The 26858-nt window shown below is 40.6% G+C and overlaps 2 protein-coding genes across 12 annotated transcripts in view; one reads left to right on the top strand and one right to left on the bottom strand.

Moving 5' to 3' along the window:
• Positions 1-18000, top strand: part of tcf7 (transcription factor 7) — a 75613-nt gene extending 57613 nt beyond the window's left edge. Inside the window, exons 6-13 of one of the 10 annotated variants that reach the window (XM_039777202.1) lie at positions 4086-4220; positions 5707-5826; positions 6849-7011; positions 7948-8055; positions 9136-9183; positions 11740-11779; positions 13194-13266; positions 16949-18000. In XM_039777202.1, coding sequence (XP_039633136.1) covers positions 4086-4220; positions 5707-5826; positions 6849-7011; positions 7948-8055; positions 9136-9183; positions 11740-11779; positions 13194-13266; positions 16949-17330 — 1069 coding nt within the window. In that variant the 3' untranslated portion in view covers positions 17331-18000. Of the gene's footprint in view, positions 1-4085; positions 4221-5706; positions 5827-6848; positions 7012-7947; positions 8056-9135; positions 9184-11730; positions 11780-13193; positions 13267-16924 lie in introns of all 10 variants that reach the window. The other 9 variants (XM_039777203.1, XM_039777201.1, XM_039777209.1 and 6 more) reach the window with 9 other exon arrangements.
• A 1767-nt stretch (positions 18001-19767) lies between these two features.
• skp1 (S-phase kinase-associated protein 1) lies at positions 19768-25421 on the bottom strand. Of its 2 annotated transcripts, none has more exons than XM_039777212.1 (6): positions 25264-25421; positions 24284-24383; positions 23837-23910; positions 23436-23579; positions 20384-20524; positions 19768-20195 (listed from the first exon to the last, which is right to left on the bottom strand). In XM_039777212.1, exons 2-6 carry the CDS (start codon positions 24378-24380, stop codon positions 20160-20162), a joined length of 492 nt encoding a protein of 163 aa, XP_039633146.1. In that variant the 5' UTR covers positions 24381-24383; positions 25264-25421; the 3' UTR covers positions 19768-20159. The 2 variants fall into 2 exon arrangements, with proteins under 2 accessions (XP_039633146.1, XP_039633147.1); XM_039777213.1 differs by lacking the exon at positions 25264-25421 and adding an exon at positions 25019-25122.
• Between the last annotated feature and the right edge of the window lie 1437 nt (positions 25422-26858).

Here is a 26858-nt window from a genome sequence, read left to right as displayed (position 1 = left end):
AACAATCATTTGTCAGCCCTACCAACGTGCTTCTGCTGTTTAGTGCAAAACTCTGGTGATTTTTCTGCACCATTAATCCGTATCTTATCTAACCCCTAATCCTCAAACATTCATTTTACCCAAAAACATCTTCTGCTAATTTTCACAACTCACCTCTACTTTCCCAAACACCACCATCATCATCATTATTATTATCATCATCATCATCATCTCCCCAGCATTACATACACACGCACATACACACTCTGACCTGGCTCACATACATCATTGTCTCACCTGGTGTCAGAGTAGCTAACCCAAGGCCCTGTTGGCATAGAAACCACCTTTGATCCTCTGTGTTTAGGACTCTTACTTCAACTTGTGGCCTCTTGTCAAGACAAAAGGAATGTGGACAACTGCAAAATTTAAAAGAAATGTCAACCAAAAACATGCTGAGTAACAAACTCTATTGCTAACAGTGTTACAGACACTAAAAGTATGTATCGGTGGTGGCTGGGTTGGCTCAGTTGGCAGAGCAGGCGCACATACATATACTAAGAGGTTTATGCCTCGATGCAGAGGTCCAGGATTCAAATCCGACCTGTGACGATTTCTGCATGTCTTCCCCCTATCTCACCTAGCTGTCCTGTTATATTAAAGGCAGAAAAGCCCAAAAAATGATCTTTAAAAAAAATAAAAGTATATATCGGTGTAGTCACAAGCATGTCCTCCAAATGCATGTTTGTACTGACTACAATCCAATTATCATTGAATATGATAATATATATATATATATATATATATATATATATATATATATATATATATATGAATATAATGTGGTTTAAAACTTTTGTTGCCAAGAAATGAAAAAGAGAAAATAGAGACAGCAGTGAGCTGTCATGTTAAATACAGTACCTTCACATATATGGAACTTGTAGTCTTCCTTAAGATGTTGGCAGGTTTAGGTAGATTCTGGCCTTAAATAAATTAGCAAATACCCCAAAATAATGTATCAGTTTCTCAGCTTGTGTCTTGATGTCCCTGATAGTTCCTTATAGGGGAAAAAGCAGTAGCATTATAGAAAGCTCTGTTGTGTGGGACGTCTGCAACGGCCACATCTGCTCCGCATTTAGTTATTTCATTTAAAGTTTCCATCAATTCTGAGTTGATTGTGAGCTTGCGATGTCTTGCTGGTTGATTGTGAATTTATAATGTCTTCCATTGATTTATGGATCAACACAAATCCATTTATTGCAACCTACAGTATCTGTGCCTGGACAAAATCCCCCACGGGAGCAGTTAAAGGCTTACATCAAATGTCATGGAGATTTGGAACGGAAGCTTAAAACTTTGTTTGTGCAGTTGTACACATACATGTGTGTTTATGTCTGTTTTTCATGTTTTTGTAGGACGAGATGTCTGTCCCCAGACATTTCTCAAGTCTGTGATTTACAGGCATTTTATCTTTTTCAGACATTTCACTAAGGATTTTCGCAAATATTAACAGCTAATCTCCTTTAACCCAGATTATCTGCTTGTTTTGGCCCCTTGTAGTGTGCTTCTTTGTTGAAGGAGGAGGAGGAGGAGGAGGAGGAGGAGGAGGAGGAGGGAGGAGGAGGAGGAGGAGGGTAGAACATAGAGAATGAGTGGTTAAATGTCAAACTGTTGTTTACTGTTGTTTTCACTATTTGCCTGGTCTCCCCCCTCTTGCCCTTCCATGGCCACCTCCACAGGTCCCCCGGGCCTGTTGGCTGGTGTGTTACTTGCCTTGGACCAGGAGGGGGTCAGGAATTATTTGAGATGTGTTTTGTTGTTTGTAAAGATGCAGCATTGCAGTGGCGACCGCTGTGGTGGGAGCAAGAGTCTCACAAACATGTTGCATTATTAAATACAGTGTGAATCAAGAGCTGAATGGGATGTTATAAAGCCTCTTTAACTTCTATCAACCAAAGCAGAGTGAGAGTGAAGCACAGCCCCCACGTTTAAGGAACGATGACGGCCTGTAAAGGTCGGATTATGCTCGGAAAGAGCTAGTTTGTACAACGTGTTGTTCGACCTCGTAGAAAGGCAAAAGGGGGTGAAAAGCTGGCCGTCATAGAAAGGGGGGAGACACGTTAGCGTTTAAATGTGGGGATACCGGCATGTATTTTCGCCCATATATAGAGGTTTACTCCGCAACGCAGCGGGCCCGGGTTCGACTCCAACCTGCGGCCCTTTGCTGCATGTCATTTCCCCCTCTCTCCCCTTTAATGTCTTCAGCTGTCCTGTCAATAAAGGCCTAAAAATGTCCAAAAAAATCTTTAAAAAAAATGTGGCAGAAATAGTTGTGTAACACATGAAAAAAAAAGAGAGCTACAGAGAGAAGTTCAAACTCTGGATATTACAAGTACGTGTGAAGTTGAAGATCAGGTGTGACTAAAATGACGAGTAACAGCCAGAAAGTAAGGAAATAAATCCAGAATGTTATGGCTTTATTTTATTTCACATTTTATGATATTTTTGTACTTCAAGGCAGTGAAATTGTAGAGCAGGAGAGCAGTCAGAGGTCTTTTTGAGGCCTTTAGTGTCAAATCAAATAGTTACTGTAAGCATGAAAACGATTCCCCTCTGCAGTCATTCACGGACATTTTCAAAGTCATTACCTTTTGACTGAATCAAAAAATCAGTTTGTAGGGATGTAATTACTTTGTCACTTGTAGTCAAAGGGTAACAAAGAAAATGCACAAGGCGAAGCAGCCGGCACAATGGAGCAGGTCGCCTAGTTTTTCATTTCATTCCCAGCATACCTCTGTCCAGCCATGCTTGTCACATGGGAGGTATGTTTCTGTTTAAGTGTGGCATCAGCATCACTCAGGAGCTGCTGTTTGATGTGTGTAGTTAGATGTAGATCTAGTTAGTTTGAACTAACTGATTTATCTTTATCTGAGCAACACGTGACCTGTGTTGTAGTGTGTGACCAGTTAGGATGAGAGAGGACGTGTGTGTGTGTGTGTGTGTGTGTGTGTGTGTGTGTGTGTGTGTGTGTGTGTGTGTGTGTGTGTGTGTGTGTGTGTGTGTGTGTGTGTGTGTGTGTGTGTGTGTGTGTGTGTGTGGTGATAACGATGATTGTAAAGGTGGTTTAAATGCTAGATGTGGATTGGAGTGCGTGTGTGTGCATATGTTGAAACATAAGAATGAATCAGTTGAAGGTGGGGGGGATGGTTGGGGATGGGCTCTCAGGAGGTAGAAATGTGGTTTTCTACATATCAAAGGCTCTTGCTTACATCCAATCCCCACCCTCGACCTCCCGTGGTGTGTGAGTGTGTGTGTTTCTGTTCCCGGTAAGCCAAGTATTGACACACCGCTGTCAACAGTGCTGATCCAGACTCTCCAGGGGGGGGATCACCGTGCACCACAAGAGCTTCTACGATGGATACTTACCATAGATGCAAAGAAGCATTAAACCCCAAGATTTTACTTGATTGTTTATTATTTATCTCTCGTGTTTTTACTTGTGTGATCTTCATTTTCTTTCTTTTTTTTATACATATTTAATTAGTATTGTTGGAGGGAGCCTGAGACTTAAGATTGTCATTGTCATTTTTTTGTAATTGTTATGCATATAATACATAACTTGAACTTTATTGAACAATGAGATTTTTTTTATTTACTAAAGTATTTTTTTTTTATTATTTGTTTGCATATTACAAATGTAGCATTTTAAAAGAGAAATACACCCACACATTCAAACACTTACACATATACACAAGTTTATATGCATATACATCAAAAGAACTGTACGGGAGAGGTGGGAAGCTGAAGGCTTGTCCAAAGGTCTCTCCTAAAACTCACAGCAAGACAAACAATTTATATAAATTATAAGGAATAGAATATAAATTACAGGCCAAAAAAATAAGACCGAAATGTAGAGAAATTGAACCAGTCCAGCTTTCTAAGAATCCTAAGAATTTTTTTCAAAATGCAAACAAAGATGATGAATTGCACGACAATATGCACGTGTAAAATTCCCTAAAACAATGCCTCTGTATCACAGTAAAGCTTTACCTGTAAAGCTAAAAGGCATCAACTGTTGCTGTCTCTCCCCCTCTGCTGTGCCGTGGCAGGCAGAGCCAGCCAGTCTATCCTGCCCTGTCCCCCTGTGGATTCAGGCAGCCCTACTCCTCCAACCTCTCCAGCGCCGCCTCCTACTCCAGGTATCGTAGCCTGCTGGTCGGACCAAGCCAGACCGAGCCAAGAAAGTAATAGGAAAAACAACAAGCATTGCTCTGCATCATAAACTCCTGTTTACAGCACATAAAAAATGCCTGAGCAGGAGTTTTCCATTCGCCATGTTCATCTCCTGTCAGCTTTCATTGGGCAACTGCTGTAAAAGTCCTATTGGAGCCAGTGTGCTGTAAACAGGACGAGTCCAGTCGAGGCAAACTGAGCTGAGCCAAGCTAGTCGCTGCTGCAGAATACAAACAGCTGACATGCACGCGCGCGCACACACACACACACACACACACACACTCTCACTCTCACGCACACACACAGAAACGCACACTATTAAGTACCATCAGAACATTAACTGCTTTTTTCTTGCTATTGCATTTTTTTTTTTAAGCAAATGTTGTGTGAGATCCTGTTATGCCGTCCCATGCTGCAGGCATTTTTGTTTTTCAAGGACACGCACAGGAACCATAAAAAAAAAATAAGACTGCAAAGCCTTGTGTCCCCACTGTGAGTTTGACAGAGCTACAATGTATTTGCTGGATGTTTTTTTTTTTGTGTGTGCATTTGCTTAAGCTGCGACTCTAACTTGACACATTTGATCCTGAACGATCTTGTAAGACGTGCTTGCAGCAGACTGAGTCTTCTCGCCACAGCGCTTTTCCCATTTCGTCAGGTTGTCTGCTGGGTCTCGTACACAAGGCCTCGGACCCACAGCCACCAAAACCACCTCTTGTCACACAAACTAAAAGCCAGTATAAATTTAATAATTACATTTTTTTTTAAATTGGTCAATCATTAATCATCAATGTCACACCACAACTCAGAGGGGAAATGTATCTTCTGAATTCACTATTTCTGAGCAGTAAACAGTCTTTTTTATGCATCTTGTTATTTATATATTTCTGCTGCTAGAACTGAATTTGTCAGGTGCAGTAAACCCCAGCAGTTACTGCATGCAGGTTAAAAACAAACAATATGATTTGGATGGTGAAAATATTAATGGACTATTGTAAGATGTGTATGGGGTCGGAATTCAGTCTGTGCACTTACGAACAAGAAGACATTTGAGATGTGAAGGAGTATGTTCCTTGTCTCCCAACCTCTCACTCTCTAATGCTAGGCCGCCCTCTAGTGGTGACAAATGCTTCCATCTTTGCTGAATAAATTTAAAGAACCAAACCACACAGCTGTGCTCAACATCAACACCATCCACCAGTTGTTGGTTGTTGTTTTTTTTTTTGCTTTTTAAAGAGTTTCAATTTCAGTCAATCAACATATCTGTTCACACAGCAGGAATCCTATGTTCAGCAAATGAAATTTGGCACCTAAATGATCAACCTTTTCACGCTTTCAAGCTCATTGCTTACCAAAACTGACGCTCTTGCTATGTTGCTCACCGTCCTCTCTGCCCCTGACCCAAAGCATTTCTCTGGACTAACCAAACCTTATTTATGTCACTCTGTCTCTCGTCCATCTATCTCTTCCTCCACCTTTCTCTTTCACCTCCACCAGGTTCCCTCACTCTCTGATGCTAGGCCCATCAGGCATGCATCCTACAGGGATCCCCCACCCAGCCATAGTGCCCCCTACAGGAAAACAAGAGCACGATCAGTATGACAGGGGCATGTATGTGTAAGTATTGCCTGCACTTCATACCACGCCTGCTTTGTTTTCCTCAGTGTTCCCCTTTCTCTGTCACACTCCTCTATTCATCACCGTTCATCATATCCTCCTCTCTTAATTTTCCTCTAGCTTTTTAGTTTGTATATTTTTGTACTAATTTATGCTCTGTTTATCACTACTCTTAATGCATTTTGCTTGCAGCATTTTACCATAATTTGAGACTGGAATACTATTTTGTTGCAGTATTTAATATATTTCAATCTTTATCTGACTCACAGTTCATGTTACTGTTTTCATGCCGATGAACGCAAGTATTGTCTGAGATTTTAATTGTTGACTAGATGGGGTGGAAAGAAACAATTTCAGTTATTGGATATATTAGGACATTTATAGGAATTAAAATTGTGCAAAAAATTTGGAATTCTGTAGGGGACATACATTTTCCCCTAAAGGAATAGTTTGACATTTTGGGAAATATGCGTATTTGCTTTCTTGCCAAGAGTTAAATGAGCCGAACGATATCACTCTGTTCATTAGATATGAAGCTACAGCCAGGAGACGCTTAGCTTGGCACAAAGACTGGAAACGGGGGGGGGGGTGGACTGCTAGCCAAGCTCTGTCCAATCCACCTACCAGCATCTCTAAAGCTCACTAATTAACACATTATATCTCTTCTCCTGGCTTTGTTTCATATGTAACACACAGACATGAGAGTGCTACCAATCATCTGAACTAACCATCAAAAAGAAAGTGAATATGAGTATTTCTTAGAATATCAAACCTTTGCTTTAAATTTGTATTGTGTACAGTATGTCTGTTGCATTTCATGTAACATATTTTATATCAGCAACTCACAAAGTCTAAATCCTTGTATACACAAATTGACAAACTTAAAGAGAAAAAAACAGGCTCTGATTCTCTCTCCATCTTTGCTTAAATTCCTTTATCCATCCTTACCCCCCTCCTCCTACTCCTCCTCCTCTTACTCCTCCTCCTCCTCTTCCTGCCACTCTCTCCCTCTCCCCCCTCAGGAAGCCGCATATGGAAGCCAAGCGGGAGAAGGAGCCCAAGAAGCCGGTCATCAAGAAACCCCTGAACGCCTTCATGCTCTACATGAAGGAGATGAGGGCGAAGGTCATCGCAGAGTGCACATTAAAGGAGAGCGCCGCCATCAACCAGATTCTGGGACGACGGGTGAGGGATTCACACACACAAACACACACACACACACAAAACTAAACACAGACTAATCCTGTTTCCAGGTCAGTTTGTAATTTCACACATGAGGCACATGACAGGACTTTGGTAACGTGAACTCCTTTCCCCTCACATACTGCTACTGAGATTATAACAACACTGACTGGTGGTACTGGGATCCTGAGGAGTGATAAGAAAGTGAAGTATGTTAAAGCATTCGTACAGTTCAGATGCAGATCATGCCGTATCGTCCACTTAGGAACTGTGAGAAGTTTAGATTTGCAACCGTCACCTTGCTGTCATGGCACCTGAACGGTGGAACAAATTACTGATTAGAATCTGCACTGCTACTTTGGTATTTTCTTTGAAATGTCGGCTTAAAACGCACTTTTTAAAACTGGCTTTAACTTTATATCTCATGGAGTATATCATATTATTTATTTATTTTTACTATTTCATAGTAAACAAATAGTTATTATAATGATGGTGATAAAAACTTTCAATCAGAAGGCCAAAAAGTACAGTGTTCATAGCTTTAGATTTAGGATACATTTATGTTTTCACCTTTTTTCTATGGCTTTCTATCCTCTCTAATGGCTCCAGAATTTAAATATTAAAAAAGGAAAATATAATAAAACAAGTGTGAAGAAATAAAAAAACAAGTTAACATGTGCCTAGTAAGGCCCTGATTAAAAGACAATAATTTATAACGTCTGCCTATATCAAGGATGATAATCAAACAATCAATCAGTGCCAAGCCTTGTTTTTAGCATGATGACTTTTCATTTAGGGGTTGATTCAGCAAAACAGGAGCCACACCCACCAAAGACTGTACAGTACACAGTACACAGTATCGTGAAGTACCTAATTTGTGATAATTAGATCAAGACACTTAACAGTTTCTCTCTTGTTTTTGTGTGTCCGTGTGTCCAGTGGCATGCACTGACCCGGGAGGAACAGGCCAAGTACTACGAGTTGGCGAGGAAAGAGAGACAACTCCACATGCAGCTCTACCCGACCTGGTCTGCCAGAGACAATTACGTAAGTACTTCTCTTCTGACTCCTCATCTTTTTTTCCTCTTCATCCATTCTCCATACAACTTTTCTGAGCTGATTTTTAAAAGCAGATCAGGAGAAAAAAAAAACATTATCACGGGGATGTAAAAGTATTAAGTCGAGAAAGGCACTCTTTGTTATGGAAAAGGCATGATTTCTATACCTGGGCAGTAGAGGGGACCATCTCTAATGTGAAGAAGTCATTTGGTTGCTATGGTTACAAGTGAGCTTGTAGAAACTAGAAATGTGGTAAGAATAGTGTAATAGTGTTTTTAATGATCTAATATGTTGTTTCATTACTTTACAATCATTACTTACTAAAAAAAAGTACGCTTTTGTAATTATTATGAATGTAAAGATATTAGTTTGTAACAACAGTTATACTTGTATTATATTTAAACATCATTTTCCCTCAAAGTAATAAAAATGATGCATTCAATTGTTAAACTACAACAGTTTGCGCTGCATATGGTGTTTTTAAAATCAAATTTTCACCTGGATTCTTTTATTAAAAGTTGAATTTCAGAATCTCAATTTCCGAATAAACGCCTATAAAAAGGCTGAGTTTGATTGACATTAAGCAGTTCCTGGAAGCAGAAAGCTGCTTTTCAGCCAATTATTTAATAAAAAAAAAGTATGCAACAAACACCAGGAGCCAGTCCAGCCACTTGACTTCTTTCTATCTTGTTTGATTCCCTGTAAATAAAACCAAAATTTAAAAAAACAACAGAACAGGATCAATGTAATGAACCAGAGCTTGTTGAACTGGGTTTGATCATATTTATTGTTCTCACTTCAAAGCTGAAGAAATGGATCAACTTACTTCCTTTACTGGCTACTGTCTCAACAACCTGCATGATTATTGGCTCCCAGGCCTTGTCAGTCAAAAGTTATAAAACATAACGACAGATTTTTATAGCATGAAATGATGAAATAGGCCCCCCAGAATATGAGAGGAAGTCAAACCTGTATGGTGCATGTGTTGTAGTCTAATGTTTTGGGGATGTGCTGTATCTGGGCTGCTGTGTGCCTCTGATCTGTCAGTTTGCTGTTGAACTCTTGCAGGAGGCGGGCCTTAGCGGGGTCGCAGGGGAAAAGAGTAAAGCTGATTGGGTAGGGACACGTCTTATGGTGGATTTATGCCTCTGTGGTGGGAAAATATGAGTATGTGAAGAGCTGCATGAAAGGGGTTTGTGGGTATTCCTGTGCAAAGTTTGCATGCACCTTCCAAAAATCTTAATGACTCACACACATCAGCCTTACAAACAACACGTAAGCTGCAAAAGCAGATCTGATTGGTCAGTTTTGACTACATTTCACCAAGTCTTGCACGTTGCCATGGTTATGACTACTAGTCAGGTAAACTGTAAAACGCAGAATCACACAGAGGTATAAATCAACCCGTTTTGCTCAACTAACCGAGAGCAGGGCCGCATGGCTGGCCTCGCTGCTATAGTTTTATTTTTGGGAATCCATTTAAAAAAAATACAGCACCTTCATTTTTGTTAGTAAAGCTAAATACCTTATGGTTATACAAAAACACAACCTTTTGACACTGCACTTAGTCGTGATTTTTATATTAAGTAGTCATTTACTTTACAAATAATTACAGGTAAATCCTGTAATGTATAAATATTTCCTACCAGAAAACGATGAGGAAAATGTGTCATAATCAGGTGAGGTAAAGGCTTTGGTTGTAACTAAGGCTGCTTTTCAGTGACGTTAGATCCCTGTCAGAGTGGAAACCTGTTTACGCTTCTCTCTGCTGTACTGTCTTGTTTCTCTTCACCTGACTGAGCTGAACTCTGTAGACGGGCAGGCATGGCACACGAGTTATGGTGACACTTTATTTGGGCTGTGGTTTATAACACGTTCTATAACATCTGAACGAGTGCTTCATGTCACAAACATGCACACTGATTCAGTTCTAATGTCATTCTTCATTTGGTTCTTATCTCATTTTTTTGCTGCAGCTGACAGAGCAGCACGAGGCGACGCCAGTTGATTGAGCAGATATTTCAAAATAAAAGCCCTGACCCTACCCGCGGAGAGTTACTTCTCTTCATTTCTCCTCACGATGTTCTGAATACATTATAAACCAGAGCTCTAGTAAACTGTGATCATAGGTGTAAGAGCTATTGCTATATGCATGGAGCTTTGAGCATTTTCTAAGCAGCTCAGCAAGGCATAACACAGTGGATGCTGTTTGGTTAGTTCCTATGGACAAATGTCATGACTAAGTACTACTGTATATGTAAACATCACCCACATATGGTGGCTAAATGACAGGTACGGTGCTTGTTTTTACAGTATTAAACTATAGGGCATTGGGCAGGTAACGGTGTACACTATGTCACCAAGTCAAACCTTTTCCAATCGTTTGTAATGACAAGAATGTGATCAATCAACCAATCATTCTGCACCTGTAAGGTGGAATTATTGTTGCCCCATTTCATCACACAAGTCACAAGTGTAAAGAAACCAAAAACAAATTATTTATCTAAAATGTTCCTATTAGACACAGGGCAAGAGAGTCTGATAAGCTGAACAACTTGTGTAATGACGACAGATACATGCCAGCACTCGGGGCTTCTCGGCTGCGCTTAGAATATTGTCTGAGGTTTGAAGAAAAAAAAAAATACAGTCACTGGACCTACTCGTAAAACAGGAAACAAAGTTCCTGACGCTGTGGAGGGTTTCTCCTCCGAGACCTAAAAAAAACTACACATAGTACATGCACACACAGGGACACACACACACTACGCCCACAGACATAAAGCTTCAGAAAGGTGCAGTTGCAAGAGGAGTTGTTGTAACCACATATACAACGCTGACAGCGAGCCGAGGAGGGCAGACATCGAGGCGTAGGCGGTAGATCTCTGTACCCACATCCTTCATCTCAGCCAAATATGAGGCCTCACTTCACCATCACCGGATCTGCGTGAACAACTCTGATGTTTACCTCAACAGTCACACTTTACAATTAGAGTGGAGATAATGCAAATTAATACAAATATGGAAACAACAAGATTTTTTGGATCTGCAAATCTTGAAAAGCCTTTTTTTTTAAAACCGATATGTTGAGTGTCAATCGGTTAATTTTCGGCGACGACACATCAGGTTTTGCATGAAATTTAGTTTACAATGACATTAGTGATGCATCGTATTTTCTTGTTTGTTTTTATCTTTCTTGCTCTTTTTCTTGCTTTTGTAGAGCATTAAATACGGTTGCCTGACCTGGTTGCTGGTTGCTGCTTTTAACTTTGCCCTTTTTCATTTAAAATTGATATACATGTCACATAAGATTTTTTTTCATATGGTGCAGATTGCTGTTGATAAAAGAATACAGTTTTGTAACTATATCCCTCTCCAAGAGGGATTGCTCTCGAGGGTGCTAAACAAACATATTAAGCTAACCGGTAAAAGAGGAATCCAGAAGTTCTTTATGGAAGCCTTTTTCAGACAAAATCATAGAGTTAGGAGGGAACAGCTGCACTCTTGCACAATCCCATTATCTTTACAAAAACAATACACACCAAAAGAACAGGATTCATCAGCTTCAGTCAAAAGTCTGCTGATGGTGAATTCGTAGTTATTTAGTCATTTCAACAGCTAGTCTCATTTAATTGGGGGGATTTTGTTTTGTTCTTTCTCCCACAGGGCAAAAAGAAGAGGAGAAAAAGGGAGAAGCTGCAGGACTCCAATACAGGTAAACGTGTAAATATATTGCCTATCTCCTGTCAGACATATACCATGAGAAAATGGCCAGTGTCAACTGCACAGTGTTTGACAGAACTCAGTTGAGCTTGAACTTGCGTTGGCGATCCGTAGCACAACATCTTGGTGTCTTTGAGGCAGGATGTGTCTCTAACGTCAAACCACCCACCCACTCTGCTTTCCACATAACCTGAATTATAAAAAATTTTAATCCCCGGTGTACATCACTTTATGTCCTGTTTTTAGCTGTCCCAAGTTTAAAATGTCTGACATCATGGTATTTTCCCACACCATATTAAGGCAATCAAAAATATTTCCCCATCTCTCATCTAAACCAATCACAATCAATTGAAACACACACACACACACACACACAGAGAGAAGTCCTCCACATGTCCCTAGTAGATCACTTACTGTCAAGACTGCTTATGCTAACTCTGTAGTAGTAACTAGCATTAGCAGGTAGCATCCAAACTGAGAAATGTATAGACGTTCCAAAGCTAAATTATAGAAATCTTAAAGGCAACTCTGGTATTTCATGTAGGAGATTGGTAGAAAAATATGGATGTTGGTAGATGTTAGTAGCAGAGCAGGGAATGAATGAGCAGCTGATGGTGAAGCATGAGCGATGCCAATAACATTGCAAGCGTGAGTGTATCGCGAGCGTAGTGCCTCTCGAACTAAAGCTATGCCCCATTTTAAAAGTTACAGCTGATGAAAAATCTATACATTAACTCAGATTTTTGACAAAAAGCTCTGATTATAAATATATAATATATTCATTAATTTTATTTGTTAGGGTACCATGTACAATTTTTAACATAAGTGTTGCCATTTGATGCATTGCACCAGAGTTAGCCTTAGGCTAATTTACATCTGCAGTCCCTAGGCAAGCCACAATATTTTTTTCAATATTTTAATATCAGGCCCAACGTCAGCCTCAAGCGGCGCAGTAGTAAAAGTGTATTTCTGGATTTGAGGAGTGCTGACCTCCTGAGATAAAGCAGTTCATGACCTTTTTAAAATCCTGTACTAACAGAGTGTCACAGCACGGCTGCCCTCTCTCTGTCTCTCTCTGTACGTCCTAACAGCCTGTTTCCAGGATGTCTGACTGTTTGTTTAACTAAGTCGTGTGGTTATTCTGGTGGTCGTGGATGTTTTTGCTGTGCTGTAACCGGCTACTAACAGTTTGACTTTGAACGGACAGCCCAGTTGGTGCTTTTTCCTGCCCTGACATGCGTTTGTGTCTCTTTCTTTATTTTTCTACTCTTCGTCTGGCTTTATCTCTCCACCCTCTCTCCTCGCCCTCTCTAACCCCTTTTCCTCGTCTACTTCTTCTTCTTCTGCTCCTCTCTATTTTTACTTTTCCTCCCTTTTGTTTTGTGCATGCTGTGCATTGTGCTCAGACCCGGGCTCTCCTAAGAAATGCCGGGCTCGCTTCGGCCTCAACCAACAAACGGACTGGTGCGGTCCTTGCAGGTGTGTACCAAACATCCACCCCTACCCACTCTGTAGCATTGCACTGCTTTCGTCCAACAAACAGACAAACCTCATCTTTCCTCCCGTTGAACCATCTGTCCATCAGTGCATCACTTTCCTCTGAGAGAGTCACAGTAGTTACGTTTCTCAAAGGCAGAGCTGCTCTGGAGGTGGTAATCATCTCCTCATTCTGATCAAGTTCATAAGGCATTATCATTTTTAATTCCTTCCTCTCTCATCCTTCAGCCTTTTCATTAGTCTTTAGTTACTACTTAAGTCACCAAGCCCCACCCACTGACGATTAACTCAACCAATGAGATTATGTCTGCCTCAAGACGAGCTCCGCCTTCAAAGAATGTTTGTCCAGCTGAAGTCTGCATACGGTCTGTCACTAACTCGCTGCTCTGCAAATTGAAGCATTATAATCATGGATACGTAGTTGCATAGTAGTTAAAGAAATGCAATAAGGACTAATTTTCAGAGTTGGAAAAAAAGTATCAAAACATCCCAAACAATACACTCTTGCAGTATAATCATATTACTTTAAGTCAGAAGCATTAGGCTCCACATTCTAAGGTTTATTGTCAGGTTTACAGTTCCAGGATCAGTAATATTGCCAGGTCCAGTGAGGCATCACAGGTGAAAACAAACACTTATTTAAATGTTTCTCCGTGTGATGTCTCGTCTAGAGGTCAGAGGTGGTTTGGGCTCTGAGCTGCGTTGCGTTATACAGGCCCTGTAAAGTGAATGTGGTTGAAAGGGAATACCACTCTGGTACTCAAAACAAAAACATACCTACATGTCAGTGGAGTGATATCAGAGGGAATCTTTCTCTGCTTCCTCACTGATCGTTTTTTTACACTTTTCATCACCAAATTGAACTTCTAACGTGACATATTTATGAATTCAGTAAGTTTGTGCCGTAAAATGTCCAAAGGTCAGTCGTTCCTACAAGGAAAAATGTCAAACTTGTTATTGCAACTTGTAACTTCGGGCCGAGTCTAGAGTTCTGCTGAGAACACACAAAAAAACATGAAGTCATTATAATAAGGGAACTTCTAACTTGTTGGGTTGTATCCCTTACATAATCATTAGCAATTAATGCCAGTTTGCAACTATGCAAAACTATGCAAATATTTACAAGTAAGCTTTATTGTAATTCAGTAGCAAAGGTTGCCAAATAGAATTCATTAGATCATTTTCTCTCTTGGTTGTTATAATGAATTAAAGCTAGGAAGTTCCCAGTTTCCTCACTGCGAGCAAAGGGTTAGCCTGAGCGAGCTGGAATACGATTTTTTTAATAGTTATAAAACAAAAACGGGAAACTTGCTTTACAAAGTTTAGTATAATCAATTGCCCCTGGCAACAGGGTGTTAGATATATTTATTATCTGCCAGAGCTATCCATCCAAACTTACCAAAGGCTTATTAACTACAACAGCTACATTGATCCCAGTGGTGTTTCCTGACCTCAGTTTCTCTGTAATAAGACAGAAACCGTTCTAGTACAATAGAAATCAGAAGCCCCCGTCTCTCGCAGCAGGATTGTACAGTAGACACCAGTCGACAGCTTCGCTGCAGGAGTCAGGGATCTGTGTGGTTCTGCAGAGCAGCTTCTACCACCACAGGGCTGTAGCAACCCCTGTCGTCTTCCCCACCATCACGTCATGGAAATCGAAGTGTGTGTGTGTGTGTGCGTGCGTTTCGGTTTGATAGAACAAAGGGGGTTGAATGTGGTTAGAGCAAATCCTTATCACCACAGCTCAACACACACACACACACACACACACACACACACTCCCTGCAGCTTAGCATTTTGACGCTGTTCTCATGCCCATCTGCTTTCAACTCTCTCCATTCATACGATGTGGTAACAGGCGCCGTTTGATGGTGAACTCTGACATTTAGAAATCACTTTCTATTGCACTCTTCCTCCCTCCCTTTTTTTTTTTTTTTTTTTTTTTTTTTTTTTTTTCCCCCCTCTAAATATGGCCTAGCGCCTTTCCTTGCGGTTAAACCTGGTGACTCATATCATATTCTGGTAATGATCATGGGATCCTGTTAACTGCTTTGATGCTGCGCTCGGAGGAACACAAGTCTGCTTTTAAGTATAACACCTCCCAAAGCACAGCACATCACTGCTGTTTGCCTTTTAGACAGATGCAATATTGTTCTCCTATTTTAAGAGGAGCTCATTGTTTGACTAACAGTACAGATGTAATTAGTAGTAGTTAAATTAGAAGTAATGAGAAGTCATTCTGAATTGAAGTGCTATGCCCTGCTCTAAAATCCTGAATTATTTATTAATTAGCTTACCATGAAGAATGGGAGCAAGGGGGAAAACCTGATTCTCCAAAGTTCAAAAATACACCTAACACCACCATCATTCTCAGTAACTATGTTGTTATTGTCTTGTTTGTTTAATTGAAACACAGACATAAATGCAAAAAAAAAAAAAACACAATTTGTGGTTTTTAGAGGGAGCTATGTAACTACTAGCAACCGTTCATCCATCTGTGCAGCATCTCTGCTGGTCGCCTGGCAACTTTAAGGTCACAACAAAACTCCAGGAAGTCACAAAATGTTGTTCACCAGAAACTATTTCCAGCACGTCACTCCCCCCAAAAAAGCTAACATTGTTGCTCTTCCATGTTTGTCGGTGTACAGAAACTAAAGTGGTCCCTGAGTGAGTTTCCGAGGTTTCTGAACTTTGGACAGAGAGCCAGGCTAGCCGTTTGTCCCTGGCTGCTTCCAGTAATTATGCTAAGCTAAGCTAAGCGCCTGCCTCTTGGCTCTATTTCCATATGTTAGAATAATTGACATTATCAAAGGATAGACGGAACCACTGAAGTTATATCATTTTTACTTGTGAACCCAAGGAGGCAGTTACAGTACCCCACAGCAGGAGTACAGAAGTGACCTAACGAAAAGCTCTCCACTGCCGCTTTTTATAATACCAAGTGGAATGTAACACAGTCGTGATACAGAGTTGATGTCATCAGTTATTATCTGGTAAGAGACGATGTCCTCTCATCTATCTGGTCTGGGAGGGCATGTGTGCCCTCAGGAACACACCGGGCTTTAGACAAGCACAAAACCAGCGGCTCCCATCTTACCTTGTGAGTTCAAGCAGCGTTTTGGTTTCTTAACGATATCCACACACATCCGCAACAGCTTCATTTAACAGAGAGAGAAAATAGTACTCCGTATTATATTATTCTATGCAAACCGTTCGATAAATGGCAAGAGGAAAAGTATGTAAATCAGCAAATAAGCAAATTTCCCCAAATGTTACTTTAACGCAATCTTTAATATTTTACCTTAGATTGACACCAATATTGCAATTATGTTGTTACTTTTTTCCTTATAAAAGACAGGGACTTAGAGGTCCACTTATTTGACACAACAGCCTTACTTATTTTTAACTAGAAAATAATTAGTTGGGAGCCTAGAATTTCCCAAATATATTTCCTAATCTGGATTGGTGATGTTTTGGACATTAACCCTTCATTTACATATGTACACAGGCTGACACTAATACTTCTCTGTTGTTCATTATGACATTATACTGTGTATGTCTCCCTTTTCATTGACATCAGTGTGAATGATGCATCTTCATTAAAGCCTGCTGACGTTTACCATCCACACTTTATTCACAGATAACTCTCTCTGACTGTCCCTAGGAGGAAAAAGAAGTGCATTCGCTACCTTCAAGGAGGAGGCTGCCCCAGCCCAACTTCTTCAGATTTAAGTGCTATAGACTCTCCCCCGTCCCCCGCCCGCCACCGTCTCTACCAGCACCAGCTCCCCCCCTCCCCGGGCTGCTCCCCACCCACCTCGCCGTCAACACACCTCCCCTTGTCTCCGCCAGCACACACGCGCTCACACACGCGCTTACCCCCGCAGCAGTCCGCCGGCAAGCGCGGCGACCTCCGCCAGCCCGCGACCAAACACGCCCACACGCACCCGGGACTGACGGGCAAGCAGACGCACAGCTCGACGGCGGCGCTGTCGGCCGCCAAGGCCGCAGGACTCTCTCTCAAAGTGCTAACAGAGTCTCAGTGATCGCTGTGGTCCGCTCACATCCCTGACCCCATGAAGTCCATCTTCCTCACCTGCCATCATTCTCACATTATCCATAACCTGCGGTCCTTTATTTTTTTTTTGTGGGGGGGGGGATTTAAACTACAATAGGAGTGACCGAGCGTGGCAGGGTGGTGTAGTGAAGAAAGGGGAGCCATCCTTCACCCTCCGGTGACAGCCTGCATCCGCCCTGCTCGATTTCCCCAGAGTAAGATACTAGCTGTGTGTCAGTTCAGAGGCTGGATCCTCCAAAGTCTGTTTCTAGACAGAACACATCGATAAACGGGTCAACGAGGCCCATTCCTCCTCAAAGCCCCCTTCAATTGGTCAATTATTTAATCAAGCATTCAGCCCGAAAGTCTGGAAATATTTGGCAGATTTACGGTTCATCAATCGCTGGTAAATTGTTAGCAGCCTGCCCATGTTAATGAGGTCAGTATGAACCAATAACCATACAGTAATCCTACTGTAAATTTGGGACTTCCTGGTCACGAAGCTAATTGTTGACGAGGAACACGCGAGCGGAGCCGAGTCTGTGAGGCTTTACCGTGTCATTGGGAAGAGAAGCCTCTGTCAGGCGGTCCACTGAACGATCCGCTTTTTGGAGCCCCATCCTTGGGAGGACCCAGCCCCTGAACTGGTGACTGAAACCACCCCCTCTGGAGCCTAAAGATCTGTGGTTCTTTGGCTCCATCTGCTGCAGTTCAACGCAACTAAAGCAATTAGTTTTGCCATCGAGGACAGCTCTGCCTCCTGAGAAACTATTTTACAACCAAAACTCCCAAGCCTCTCTCTTTTATTTTATTTTTTTTCTCTTAAACCGGCCCTGTGCTTTGACCTCCATGACAATCAAACAAAATGTATCGTAAATGAGCTCTTTGTTAAATGAACCACATCAACACTGACTCTTCTTCAGTGTTGTTACATATACACTTTTCTCCAAATGTAAAGGTTTACATCCACCACTATCCCTCAGACCGAACCAGAGGGGAGCAGAGACCAGAACCAGCCAGCCTGACCAGCACAACCTCGCCTCTAAAGAGGTTGTTTTTTTTTTTTTTAGCTGCCATTTCGTCAACAGTACGACTTCCGTTTCATTCCATTTCTAAACGTTTTTACAACTACCTGGGTGCAGCCCTCAGACAAAGAAAGAAACACATTTTCAGCAGGTAAAAAAAAAAAAAAAAAAAAAAGTCTAACCAGTCTGATACATGACAAAAGCCTCCCCAACTGCCAAGTTACGTTATTTCTTTTAGGCACTTTCAGTCTCTCACTAGATCAGCTGTTACATTTTTGTTCCGTTTCCACCAACAACAAAAGAAATTATGAATTTTGTGACTTTTCAGATGTCAGGTCAGATGTTTTCGCTGGCGGTGAAACCCTCAAAGATGAGGGATTTTTGTTTTCCTCTTGGCTGTTTTCCTTTGAACATTTTGTAGCTCCATGAACTAATCTGAGACCAAATGGGTACTATTATATTGCATTGTGTTGTAAAGTTTTATAAATGTCGGAATTCCCTATTATAATTAAACTTTTATAGGTTTTATGTAAAAAAAAAAAAAAAAAAACTAAAAAAACAAGTGTAATACCTACAAAAAAAAAGGTTTCTACCATTTCTTAAAGCAATACATTTTGTGTTTGTCCTCGTATGGAATTTTACTTTGTTTCAGTCAAGTGTTACTGCCGCAGCGTTCAAATATTTTGTGTTCTCAATCTGTGCATGTTCCAACTTCAGTGTAACAAAAATTGATTAAAAAGGCTTTAAGTCTGCTTCCAGCTTCAAACTCCGCTTACAATGCTGTAGGCAAACTGTAAACTGATCTTTTGTACAGCAAACCTGTTTCCCTCCAGCAGAGAGAGCTCTTGTGCTAGAAATAGCTTGTTTTATTTTGAGGATGTTCACGTCAGTAGTGGGAACATCTCGGAGATGTTTTTGTATTTTTAAAACGCCTCAAAACGTATTCCTTGTTTTTGTTTGATGTATTAAAAGTGTTTTGAATATATTGTCCATGTCTACTGTAGTTAAAAAAAAGATTTCAGTGAGACCTATTACTTTTCAAAATAAATGTTCCTCTGCACCCCCCCAGTACCTTCAACACAAAAATGACAGACACCACCCCTTTTTATGAGTTTTATTTACTCCTTCAAATGTTTGATCATCCCAAAAGCCAGCATCTGAGCTGTATCTGACAAAAGATTCCAATTCAAAACATGAATTAGGAAAAATGACCCAATGCTGTGTGACAACACACAAGTTCTTTTGAGTCCAAAAGGACATTAAGCAAAAAAAAAAAAAAAAAACTTCAAACTTCTTTCCACCCTAAACTTCATTTTTCCCTTTAAGCAGTCCATCCTCTCTGAACATGGTTTCACTGAACAGATGCACTCCCACAGCAAAAATAAAACATTCACTCTTTCATCTCCATTGTCAAAAGAGCCATTTTATTTCATTAATTACCCTAAAAGAAAAACATAACATGTCCAGTAAAAAAGACAACCTTAGCGATTAACAATAGGGAAACATTTTCTAATCTTTAAGGGTACGAAGCCATGAAACCAGAACTATTTGTTATGAGAATGCACACCGTGTGTGTGGAAACAGAAAAGAGCTTTGTTTAAATTAATGACAACACACAGGAAAGTTAAAATGGTCATGCTATTGGTATACAGAAATTGAGGGAAGGGGAGGGTGGGGGGTGCGTGGCTCTTAATATACTAATGTAAATATTGACAAGTATGAACAACGCCAGTGCAACCAGTTAACAGGGACCATTCTTTTTCAGTGTGGAGTGTTGGCAGGATCTTCCCCCTTTACTTCTCTTCACACCACTGGTTCTCTTTGCGTACCTGTGGACGTGAGGAGAGACAAACGGGATCAGTTTCTGAAAATATGTGGAGGGCAGGGTCAACTGTCAAAGCTGTGATCACTTTGTACAGAATAAAAAAAAACAGGTAATTTAAAATTAGGTTTAGCGTCACTCCAAATGAATCTATTCATTTCTCATAACAAGACAGATGACGGGTGGAATAACTACCTGGGCTTCTTCCTCCTCCGTGAAATCATTTTTGATGTTGAAAGTCTTCCTGATCTCCTCTGGGGTTTTGCCTTTAATCATGTTGGCCACCGTCTTGCAGGTGACATCTAACAGACCTTTGATGTCCAAATAGTTGGCGGCCTAAGAAGGAAACAACATGTAGAAGATTAGGGGACGGGGGTGGCAGTAAGAAAAAGGCTGGAAGGACTGACAGACACCTTTAGCATTTCAAGGACTACAATGCATGGAGCTACTGGGGATTTTCACTAGTGTCATTTTTTCTAAAAGCCAAGGATTAATGCCGACGACAATTAAAAGCATGTTGCGTTTACACAGTAAATAGTGAAACAGCAAGAGGCTGCATTTGTGTTGCCGTCACGACGACTGGATAATATACTATTTACACCTGGCACCAATATGCAGTCTGTATCCGTGTCTTCTCTGGATAAGGAAAAACACATTGATTCAAGGCGTAAAAAACGCACACGGAAAGCATTGCGATCGGAGTGCAAATTGATCAGTCAGACCACATCTGGGAGGTGGCTGTTGTGATCAGATCTCAGCCAGGCGTAAACAGTGTCCAGTAAGTTCAAAGGTCACCTAATGGCTCTTCTATACTAGACGCAGCCCAGCTGGCGCGTGCAAACGTGACGTCATGGGATCGCCGTGACTATTTATATACTTCTTTTTTTTTATACTGGTGGTCGTGACACTAGTTCCAGTCTTCTCCTGAACAGAGGTGGCGCTAATTGGGAAATGCTACCGACGTTGCTCTTTCTACAGACTAGAAGAAGAAAAAAAAAGGTAAACAACGGCAGAACTGGCAGCAGTGTTGTCGTCAATGCTTCGATTTGATTCGATGACCTACTTCGTCGGATCAAGCCTTTCATTCACCATAAAAGAACTCATCTTAACCCAGTAAGTTTACCAGAGAGACTTGCAGTCACTCTGAGAGTCCTGGCATCCGGTTGTCGGCGAACTCGTTCGGGCCTCCTGTTCCCGCATTGTCACTCCGGCAGGATATTATGTAATTTTGACGTCACGATGGCGCGCGCCACCTTGGATGCGTCTAGTATATAAGAGCCTTAACTCCAGCTCTTTCTGCAAGCCCAGCAAAAGCTACAAGTATCAGTATTTAGCAAGTCTTACCTTGCAAAAAGTTTTCTTTTTAAACAAGACTGGCTGAAAACCTAGTATATGGCTGGACCGTGTATGGTCAATGTGCTAAATTTTGGCCATATTGTTACAGGGATAGTCCGTTGTAGTGTATGTAAATGGGAATTCATGGATATGCAATGTTCCTGTAGTCCTAGTAATATGTTCTCAAAGTGTACTGAAGTAGCATATCATAGGACACTGTTAATCTACAGTATGTTTGAGACAAATAATTGAGGACTGCTTTAATTTCATAAATTCAACAATATAATCGTGCAATTCAACAATTTGTACTTTATAACTCATCTAAAAGGGTTACTGTGTAATTAGGGTTACTTTTGTAAGCAGACCAGACATTAGGTTACATCCCATGACGATTGGAAACATGCCCACAGCCTCAAATGTTAGAACGGAAACCAGCGCAAGATGACTTTCCCGCTTCAGCTCCCAGACCGTGGTCAGGAAGCACGCCTTGTTTTAGTAGATGCTCACTTCGGTGGGCTGCAGCGTTTATTCACAGACAAACTGAAACCTTCACTGTTCATTTACTAATAATTGACAACTTCACTCTTAAGTGCAAGTGCCTGAGTGTGTACTGTTGTATGTTGTTACTAAGTTCTGTTGCTCTCTGCCCCTTGGGGACAATAAAGTCTAATTTCTCCTCTACTTCGATCGCCAACACCCGTCTGCTCTGAGTGCATTCTCTCTCACACACTCTCACACTCTCACACACACACACACACACACACACACACACACACAACACACCACACACACACACACGATTGACAACCCTCTCTCCATCTAGAGGTTTAGATATGAAGAACAGTCTTACTAATATTGGGACATTGATTCCAACCATAACTCCCAGCTCTACTTCTGAGCGAGGCTGAGATCAATAAACAAGACATAAAAAAACTGACTCATCCTCATAAGACTTCAGACTCAACTCGGACTCGAGAACAATCATTTTTAGGAAACGTCTGAGGAGCTGTAAGTTATTCCCTCCCTGCGTAACCATTAACATATCCGCTGCGCAACAAAACATGTTGACCACACCGGACTCTAGCTCAGAGACTTGGACTCTAGCTCAGAGACTTTTGAGCATCTCTGTGTTCCAGTAAACTTGCATCCCTTAACTTATTAAGACCAGATGCAACATATGCAAGTTTAATACCTGTTGAACCTCCCATACACCATTTGGAGGTCAATTTGCATTCATTTGTATTTAGCTTTAGCATGGGAGCACCCACTAAGCTACTTTGTCACCAGCCCTTCCCTCTAGAGCATCAACTAGCTTTGTGCATGTAAAGACATATAAACAGCCGGAGAGGGGGAGGGTAATCAACTCAAGTGTCGGACACTCCGGCACTCCGACTTGTGTTTCACTTCCTGGAAGGCCACAGCTTGTCCCAACGCCTATTTCCCAAATCACTCCCAGGCACTGATTAGGTTACCTTTCACGCGCTCTGCCTGCTTATGTATCTTTTGGATCTCAGTCAACCAAATGAAAATCACTCAGTACTTTACAGCAATGAATGTAACAGACCACAGGAAAGGAGCGGTAACAAAAGAAATGTGCACATTGCGCACAAACAAAAAGAGGTACTAAAGCAAAAAGAGAATATCTGCAATGAAAACTTTATATAATGTGCATCAAAGCAAATGTCTTGAGAAACCAAATTATAGAATACCAAAAAAGGTTTTCAGCAGTGTTACTGACTGCATGTGCGTGTGTTGTGGAGATAAAAATCTGTTACCAAATTTGCATTTTGGTTTAAGTATAGGTGAGGGTTGGTGGTTTGGCATGGTAATGGTAATGCATGTAGTTAAGATTAGGGTCAACCTCCACAGAATAAATGTAGGTCAATGTAATGTAAATGTAAACTACATTTACCAGAATCAGTTCAAACAAGGTGCCTTGGTCCACTTTGAGGAACTCCTGGTCCCATACAGGAATGTCATCTGTCCTCTTCTCCTTGTTCTCATCATCCTCAGGAGGAGGAGGGTCATCTTTGTGATGAGTGCACCACTGAATCACCTGAGGGACACACACACACACACACACACACACACACACACACACACACACACACACACACACACACACACACACACACACACACACACACACACACTTTAACTGAGGTAATGCATTACGTTAGTTAAAACCAGTCAAATATGTATGGCATTAATCAGCACTGCACTTCAAACTGGAGTAGAAGGGTTTAAACACCACACTAAAATTGTTTGTCTTTGTCTAGTATCTTCTTGGTGGTGACTGAGTGTGTTCTGTACCTTCTTGAGGATGGCAGCGTTCACATTAGGGAGGGGAACTGGGTCATCATCTCCTTCATCATCCATTCCCAAATCTGTCAAATAATCAATGAATGCCAGACGTCAGCTAATTCTAATCAAAACTATTTTTCCTTCATTTTCCAGAACAGGTCACTTTGTGATATTCAGGAGTTAAGGAGCAAAATGTTTCACGTCTCATAAAAGGTGTCTGTTGATGTATGTTGTAAGCCTATGATTTTGTGAAATGTTTGCCCATGAGGGTTGGGCACTTGTGTGCATGATATGGAAATAAAGAAAGAAAAAAATCAAATCAATCATCAGTAACATCTACCACAATGTGCATTTATTTAATTAATTTAAATGGCGCAAAGAAAAATAACATCACACCAGCCATGAAGCGACACAATGGACTCAAAAGTTTGTTTTGATTGAAGATGATAGCTATACCTTCTAACATGGTTTTGATTGTGACAGACTGTTTGGCTATCTCAACATCCACCTCGAAGATTTCCCCATCGGAGCTCTGTAGTTTTATTGTGGGCATTATCTGTAGAGTATAACAATAAGATCATTAAAGACATTAAAAGGGTACCTAAAGGAATATCAATCAATAACAATATTTTTCAAATTTGTCACATGGAATCGTATGAGGTACAAAATGTAAAACATGCAGCTAATCCCATTATCTCCTTCAACTTGTACATGATTCATCTTAAGGCAGAAAGTAAAATACAAAATTTGACAAAGTAAACTTGTATTAGCGGACACTTAATTTAACGTCTGATCATTGCTAACGCTACCACTAGCTAGCTAGCTAAGCTAATATTGACAAGTTGTCTTGTCTGTTATTCCGCTATAGACCTTACGTTACAGGCCAATAATAGTTCACGTTAGGTAGCTAACGTTACAGCAATAATGATAAACCTGGTACAACATGTAAACATAAATTAACAATACCTACGCTGGCGTTGTTATTACCAATATAAATTCAAACGACAAATTGTTAGCATTAGCTAGCGCTAACGTTACCTCCAAGCTAACCAACGATACATTTAGCTAGCCACCTGTTAACACAAGCTAAACGACGGTAACGTTAATTCTAACCACGTTATTAACTACATGGGTGCTCGTTAATGCATACAACACCAGTTCCGCGTGTTAAACGCTAGCTACAATACCTACCTTGTGTGTTTTTACAACCAAAGCAATAGTCTACTATTGGTTAAATAGTAAGCGAACCAGGCAGCTAGCATTACCATGCACTATGCTAGCATCTAAGCTTGACGTTACGCTAACGCTACGTCAATGAGGCCTCTTAGCAACCACACCGAAGCTATTCAAACAAAAATGTAAACACATTTTAAAGATCGATTTAAAAAGGTGAACGAAATGTTAAAGAATACATTCCGCTTTGCGAAGCTACGTACCGTAAATGTTTTAACTCGGATCCAGAGGTGAAATTCCTCTGTAGTCAACAGCAGGGCCTGACAGACTCGGAGGCACCAATCGCGGCTGGAAGTCTCTGGATCAACCTGGTGAGTCCTGCCGCCCGGAGGCTGACGGTCGCTTTGTCAGATACTGGAGGAGAAAGGAGGGGGGACCCCATTAAGGCTGTTTCCCTGTTTATCTAACCCTGTTTTATTATTATTTTACATCAACACACTAAATAAATATGCTAAGAGTTATGCAGTCGTCATTAAACAGGATGAGCTTGCACGCCATTTGTATTTTTTGGATGACATTCTGGTTATAACATTTGAAATATTTTTGTGGGTGCTTATACTGTCATTATTTTGATTATTTAAGATACTGTCTCATCATTTCGAGAGTTTCTCGTCGTTATTTTGAGATACTATCTCATTATTTTGAAAAACTATCTTATTATTTTTGAGATCCTGAGTAATCAGCAACACACTCAATAGAAAGTCTGTGATTTTTTAAGCTAACGTAGCATGCACCTTTCAGTAAATTATATATTTTATAGCGTTACACACATACAGATAATGTCAAATATACAGTACTACATATATATAGCCACCTAATTCCGATATATAAGCAATCTGTTATATTAATAATTATTTATTTAGTCCAGCACCGTTTGCACTTTTGCATGGCCCTATTCTATCACTGTTTACAACACTACTTGGCCTTTAAAGCTGATTCTGATAAGCTTGTACGCCATTTGTATTTTTTTTGTATGACATTCTGGTAACGTCATACATATATACCATATTGTCGTTTTGGCATTCATTATAGCCAACATACTGTATAAAAAAAAACTCTTTAAACTGCCATGGGGTGGCGTTTTCTCCTTATTACAGATCCTCATTAGCTCAGGCTATGGTGCTTTCAAGTGCTCCTCGAAAGCTTTTATTAGTTTTGATTGCGTAAATACAGCTTAATATATTTCTAAATGTTGCATCAGTACTGATTTGTTCATGAATAATATACCAAAATGTTAAAAATGTAATATTTACAATATGGTAATGCTTAAAAGCCATCGTTTCAATGTAAAGACTACAGAATCCTTTACTGAGACCAACAGTAAAAGGGATCAAACATTCTACAATTTGCTGTCAAAGCTCATAATTGTGCTCACACTGGCAAGATGGTGGTAAATGTTGGTGTGTGTGTGTGTGTGTGCATAGAATGTCTGCTTTTCTTGAAAAAATAATTACCTTTTTAATATTAACCAAGATGTCCTGATAAACTATGTATCTTTGAGAGAGTTTAGTTACCATTATAGTAACTCTCCAAGAGGAAGATGGTCATCAGTGTGCAAACCTATCCAAACCACACACCCTAAACTAATGCTTCAATTGTAGCAATGCCAGCCAACCAGTACAGATGACTGACCTACTCCCTGGTTGGTGAACTGGCTGACTTCCAGGTGGTTCAGTTCAGAATTAATCACAGGTAAAAAGGACCTTCTAAGCCAGACCATAACACCAGTTGCCATCTCATTCAGGGCAATGTTTTTCAGTATCATAAAAAGTAAAAGAAAGATAACAGCACATTCATA

The sequence above is a fragment of the Perca fluviatilis genome, chromosome 16 (genome assembly GCF_010015445.1).
Source record: "Perca fluviatilis chromosome 16, GENO_Pfluv_1.0, whole genome shotgun sequence".
Lineage (NCBI taxonomy): Eukaryota > Metazoa > Chordata > Actinopteri > Perciformes > Percidae > Perca > Perca fluviatilis.
The sequence above is the reverse complement of the archived record's forward strand: the minus strand, read 5'-3'. Positions and strand labels throughout refer to the sequence as shown.

Coding starts and splice junctions, on each gene's coding strand:
- skp1 (XM_039777212.1), bottom strand. CDS start 24,380: ATGCCCACAATAAAACTACAGAGCTCCGATGGGGAAATCTTCGAGGTG. Junction 23,580..23,836: donor ACGCTGCCATCCTCAAGAAG/GTACAGAACACA, acceptor TGTGTCCCTCAG/GTGATTCAGTGGTGCACTCA. Junction 20,196..20,383: donor CGGAGGAGGAAGAAGCCCAG/GTAGTTATTCCA, acceptor TCACGTCCACAG/GTACGCAAAGAGAACCAGTG.